Source organism: Phacochoerus africanus, chromosome 2, assembly GCF_016906955.1.
Source record: "Phacochoerus africanus isolate WHEZ1 chromosome 2, ROS_Pafr_v1, whole genome shotgun sequence".
In the NCBI taxonomy this organism is placed as follows: domain Eukaryota; kingdom Metazoa; phylum Chordata; class Mammalia; order Artiodactyla; family Suidae; genus Phacochoerus; species Phacochoerus africanus.
In genome coordinates this window covers 223,705,507-223,711,872 of record NC_062545.1, presented here as the reverse complement: position 1 = coordinate 223,711,872, position 6,366 = coordinate 223,705,507, and the positions used below count along the sequence as shown (strand labels likewise).

At 47.7% G+C, this 6,366-nt stretch overlaps 1 protein-coding gene across 1 annotated transcript; it reads right to left on the bottom strand.

Annotated features, from left to right (window-relative positions):
• Positions 1-2,152: 2,152 nt before the first annotated feature.
• Positions 2,153-3,960, bottom strand: LOC125121288 (forkhead box protein D4-like 6). The gene is given in 2 exon segments (XM_047769550.1): positions 2,153-3,083; positions 3,085-3,960. Coding segments are annotated over 2 exon segments (1,338 nt in total). The 3' UTR covers positions 2,153-2,621.
• Between the last annotated feature and the right edge of the window lie 2,406 nt (positions 3,961-6,366).

Genomic DNA, 6,366 nt, shown 5'->3' with positions numbered 1-6,366 from the left:
CTGGGCGCTTCCAGTCAGCCTGGCCTCAGTAGAAGACGACACCCGATCCTCAGTCTATTTGCGTAGCTCAAAAGCGATGTGTCGGGCGCGCAGGGCTGTAAAATGGCCCCGCGTTCTCGTCGAAGCCAGCAGCTGGGCAGACAGAAGCCCCAGACTCGAGAGGCGCCCTGACGCCGCTACTTAGAAACCCCCAGGGCCGGGCTTGGGGACCAGAGCTGCTGCCTGGAGCTCGGAGCCATAGAGAAAGCAGCCCGGCCTCCCCAGCACGCCGAGTAGCACGAGACCTCAGCATGTTCCCTCCGCCTGCCGCCCCGGCCCCGACCACGCCGGCGGGAACAGGTCAGCCCGGCCAGCAGGGAGGGCTCGACAGATGCCCGTCATGTAAGGGAGCCGGGCAGGTCTTCCTGCACCAGCCAGAGTGAGGGCCCCAACTCTGCGCACGGTCGCGGCGCTTCGTTTGAGAGCGACGACGAAGAACGTTTATTTTACACTTCTACGGAATAAACACTTTTCTTTGAAGATTCATGGTTCGATATGGTTTCATTCAGTAATAATTAGGAGTTTGGGGGCCGGGTTCCGCCCAGCAGTCACCCATATTCGTGGCTCGGTGGTCAGGTCTGGGACTAAGGGAACGAGGTAAACTCGGCATCTCCTGCGGGGCTCGCGGGAGAGCCTCAGCGTCGGCTTTGGGCTCGTCCGCAATCCTATGCGACGCTCCGACGTTTGTTGACCAAATAAAGGAACAAACGCAGGCCTAGAGAATTTCCACCCAAGGGGTAAAGGGCAACTGGAATGTGAACGGGAGAAATGTAGGCATGAAATATGCTCCCTTTATATTTTCGCTTATTTCCAAACTTTTATGTTACTGTCGACTCTCAGAATTTGCTAAAAGGATCTTAAAACTGAAGTGAGGGGATGAAAGGAATTGAGGAGGTTTTGGGGCACTGCCTGCGGGTTAAGACTGGGGCCGACGACGTAGTCAACTGAAGATGCTTGCCCTGTGGGCGAAGGCAGCACGTGCAGAGCGACCACCAAGGGCTGAACTTTTTAACTTTTGGAAACATTCCGGGAACCCTACCGCTGCGAGCCCGAAGGAGATGGCGAATTATAGACGTTCCGTGTGATGGGACTGAATAGAGATGCTGGAATACAAATGGACCGACTAAACGGCTGTAAAAATGTGTCTCTACGTGTTGCCTTTCTCCTGGAATGAGGAATTCATAACTGGGGCTGGGGAGTGGATGAGGGGAAATAAGCTTCTTACCCTCACCGAGTGATATTCCAAAGAAGCATGTAATGCAATTATTTTTGAAATGTGAGCCCTGCTCAGGACAGGGAGAGTGGCAGGGTCTTTAGAAATCTGATTTCTTAGGCGGGAGTATTTCTTGATGGACATCTTCGTCTTGTTTGCCTCCAACCCAGTCATCTGAAGCAGAGTACAGTGAGAACTTCCTGGTTGCAAAGTCCTTCCAGAAAAAAAAATTTTTTTTGAAACAAAAAAGTTCTTTCTGTTATAAAGAAAGGGAAGGGGAGTCCCTAGAATGTACCTGCCCGGGGGAGAGAGTTTTTAAAATTGCAAATGTCCACGATCCTAAAGCTTCATTTAATATTTCCCTTTTTTTTTCTGAGCCCTAGTTTTGAGATTTCTAATTTTTTAATTGCCTTTTATTTTCCTCCATAAATTTTGGCCACTACATTTCAGATCGTCCTTCCATTTATTCAAGACAACAATCAATGCTTTAGAAAGATGAAAAATAAATGGAGAATATGGAGAACATGGATTTTTCTCCAATTATTTTTAATCTATAGGTTTCATAAATACTAAATCCCAAAATTTAAAAGGCAGAATTTTTTCAACTTCAAACTTTCTAAAGTTTTAAAAACCATTTTGAAAATGGATTGTTTCCGATGTCTATAATGAATATGAATTGTAAAACAAAAATTGTTTAATTGGGAGGAAAGAACTACGTTTTAAAATGTTTCATTTAGAAAGCGAATAATGAGAATATAAAATAAGCAATATCGTGTAATGATTTAGTACTTTATTTAGTCTATATAATTAGGTTTAATTTTAACACCTCTGTGCACATCAGACACACAAATCAGGAATAAATCCTCTGAAATTAAAATTCTACTTATATTACACATCGATTTCAGGAAGACATAAAGGGCACAAGCATTCTGCACTGGACTTGGGAATAATACTTGCAGCGAAGACAGGGGTGGGGGCACATGTTGTGCACTGGACAATTTATTTTCATTGTTTTTCTTTTAATGCTAGAACAAAATGTCCCACTCACGTTCATAGTTCCTCTGGAAATGTGCAAATCGGAAAAGGCTTGGAAGTCACAACTGGAAGTTTTCTTTAAAAGGTGAGCCTTGATGACGCTGTCGGACGTTTACCTTCATGTTGTCTTAAGGGAACAGTAACCAACTTTTCCTTTCTAGAAATTTCGTTGTGAACAGAATTTAGTGGTTTCTCCTCTTCGGAATAAAGATGCACGCACCAGGTCCAGGCTATGCAAGGTAGAGTGTGCCAGAGCCGACTGGGAGGAGACCATAACCTTGGGTGGCTCCGCCCTCCGGCTTGGTTCCCGGTCCTTCCCGAGGAGCTGTGGATGCTACTCAAAAGGCAGACGAGGTCCCCTCTCTGCCGGAAAGGGCGACCAGCGACCTAAGCCTAGGGCCCTCTGCTCCCGGCTGACACGCCAGTAACGCCGCGGTGGCGGACAGGTGCCGGCCCAGCAGAGCGCCCTTGCTGGGAGCGCAGCCGCTGGCACAGTCCTGCTGCTGTTGCTGCTGCTGCAAAATTGTCCGGGCAGCGGATGCGGCGGCGGCGGACACGTGGAGCAAAGGGGCAGCAGCTTGGGGATGCAACAGGCACGACGGGCGCTGCAGCAGGTGGTAGTAGCCCCACGGGGGCGGGGGCAGATTCTGCACAGCGCCAGTACTAGCTCCTCGGACTCCTTGCATGATACTCTCGATGCTAAAGGAGGTGCATCTGCCTCCTGACTGGGACGCCGGTCCCTTGCCCTCTTCCCAAGGTTGGGAATCCAGCGTGGGTTGAAGCGCCGGAAGGGTGCCAGGGGTCATCAGATCCTCGCCTTGAGCTCTCCTGGGCGACTCAGCGTAGGCTGGGGCAGAGAGAAGCAGGCAGCGGAGGGGGTGAGGATGCAGCAGTGCGCAAGGGCGGCTCGCGGGAGTGGGAGCAGAATAGGCCCCGAGGACAGGCTGCGAAGGGGTCGGAGGCCCAAGCAGCATGCCTGTGTAGGGGCCGTGCAGGGCGGCGGATGCAGCCGGTAGGGGGAAGGGGTGGTGCAGGTGGGCCACCGGGGGCTGGTGGTGGCGCTTGAAGCGCTTCCTGCGCCGAAGGAAGCTGCCATTGTCGAACATGTCTTGGGAGGCAGGGTCCAGGCTCCAGTAGTTGCCCTTTCCCGGGTGTCCTGGCTCGCGGGGAATCTTGACGAAGCAGTCGTTGAGCGAGAGGTTGTGGCGAATGCTGTTCTGCCAGGCGGGGAACTTGCGGCGGTAGTAGGGAAAACGACCGCTGATGAAGGCGCAGATGCCGCTGAGCGTGAGGCGCTTGTGCGGGCTCTGTAGAATGGCCATGGTGATGAGTGCAATGTATGAGTAGGGGGGCTTCGTCGGCTGCGTACAATCCGCAGAAGCCGCTGCAGACCTGGTTGATGTCCTGAATTCGGAGGAGTCGCTCGGGCAGCAGCCGCTCTCAGGGCCGTCTCGGGGAAGTGCGCCAGCGCCCCGCCGCGCCCCCTGCGGCTCTGGCTGGTGCAACTGCTCTAAGAGCCGCTGGCTCCTCTCAGGCTCGTCGTTCTCCTCTTCCTCCTCCTCGTCTTCATCTTCTTCCTCTCCCAGTATATCGATCTCACCGTCTTCCCCATCCGAGCTCCGGAGGCTGCGTGGGGGTGAGGAGCGAAGGGGCTCAGTACTTGGCAAGTTCATGGAGGAGCAGGTCCTGCAGACGCCAGGGAGGTGCGGCCGCTCACCTGGTTCTGGATGGGCTGGGCTGGAAGCTTGGTTGAAGTGTCCTAGAACGAAGGATGCTCGAGGTTACCCTTTCAGGTGATTTTTTTTCTGCTGCCCTACACCGTCCAGCAAAGACGCACTTTCCCTTTTATTAAAAGTTCTTCTGACTCCCCCACCTCCCTTTATACTCTTTCTTGCCCTTCCTTAGAGCGCTCACTTCCTCCCGACGCAGTCCAATGATAAGGGTCCTTTGTGCATTACCCGACGACGCCGCAACAGCCTTCAGCCTCCTCCTTCTTACACACACCCGCCACCAAGGAAGATGCTTCACTCCTCAGGCCTAGCCAGCCAGTCTGGCCGAGAGTTGCACAGGCTCTGTTAACTCACTTTGAAAACGGCGCAAATAAAAAAAGAGGTAGGGAAATTATGTACTTGGCAATCCAAGGCTACCTCGATATTCAAGCCTCTCTCCTGAAGGTTAAAAAAAAAAGCAGGAAGGGGTGGGTGTGGGTGAGGCACTGAAATGTATATGGTGTTTGACTCTAAAAGAATGTATAACAGTAAAAGTGTGTTTTTGTGTTTCAGAGCTGGTTAATCTCGCATTTTCAATTGGTAGATTCTGTCCTCATCTAGAACAATGAGCTGAAATATTTTTAATGTTCTAACTACATCCTCCAGCTAAGGGTGGAGCACGAGAGGGTGTTGCCTTGTTCCTACTACCCTCTATCTCAGCTTCCCAAAATATTCTCCCTGACTCAAGTTTTCAGAAAAATCTGAAATGTCCTGCCATTATGCTGCCGAACTTCAGGATGGAGGGAAAGCAAGAGGGCTAAATAGAAGTCCCCTTTCAGCAGTGATTCTCAATTTCTTTCAACATTAACCTGAGAATGAAGTACATTTTATAACCACCATCTTGCTTGTAGACTTATATAACTGTTTCACAAGACAAATGATCACTATTTTTTTTTCTTTAAGGTCATGACCAACTAAACTGATTTTGCTGCATACTAATTAGTACAAACCCAGTTTGAAAAATCCTTTTCACAAAAATGGCCCAACAACTGCAAAGGATGCAGCCAATCTGAGCCAGACTCTTTCTTTCTTCCTTCTAAAAACAACAACAAAAAACATTAAGAACTTTTGACTATAAAATAAATCCTAATCTTGGAAGTTAAACGAGGCAAAAAGGGCTGCAATTTTGGTGTCTTTAAATCACCAGATGTCAGTCCTTACTCATGCAGCAGAGAAGCAAGATGACAGAGGTGCTCTGTTTAAGTCACTTGACATCTTGGAAGTAACAGGATTTTTAGATTGGCTTCATTTAGATCAGCTCGGAGAATAAAGTAACCATGCAGTGCAATATAATTTAATGTGTGTTATATAACTAGGGATCTTATGGTAAAATACTGAGCAGCAGTACATTCCTAATACCTACCTACATGTGAAGCAAATTTGAGGTGACATCTAATAAAAATGCAGCATTAAAATATTGTAGTATGCCATTGATTCGTACATAGTAAATCTTCCATTAATGTCTGTAAAATGACAATTTCTAGTGAGAAACCAGAAGCTGGGTAACATAGCAAAAAATAGCTTAAAGTAGCTTGTTTCTTCAGGACTGAATTTTGAAAGCTTTCTTGCAAGTGTTTTTCAGTCTTATCCTCTACTTCTGAGGTGCTTACCCCTCTAAGGCTTCTCAATTGCATGCAGTTTCAAACAAAACAAATAGCAGATGACTTTGAGCCTAGCAGATTTGTGTTTGAATCCCAAATTAACCAATTACTACTTGTGTGACCTGCTAAACTAAGCTTCCTTAGGGCCGGGACAGGTGTCTTATTCAACCTTAGATTCCCAGATGCCTCCTTCTTAACCCCCTATAGGTAAAGCACATTTCTTCCATCAGCATAGAAATCCAAGATTACCTGAGAAAAGGAGCATTGTTAATTTCCCTAGAGTCAACTTCTATGGGAATTAGGTTATTTAAAAATGAAAGGGGAAAAGTAAGGGCACTCTAAAAAAAAAAAAGAGAGAGAGAGAGAGAGAGAGAAATAGCCCCTCTTGGTGGAAATATGATGTCAAAGAGGGCACTGGGAGAAGAGAAAGAGTCCCATGGCCAAAGCTTGGACAATTTAAACAAAATAAAGCCACAAAATCAAGTGGTATAAGATTATTAACCAAAGTATAAAATATTCATGCATCTATAGTGATAAAAAAAAGATAATTGAGTAAATTAATACATGAGGGAAGAGGTGACTCTTCCCTTGCATAAGAATTCCAAATAAATTGTGTAGCTATTCCACCCTCTAGGAAGTGGAGCATAACCTTCCTACATAAACACTCTTTTACTGCGAGCGGTACAGAGTGATTTCCTTCCAAAAGTAC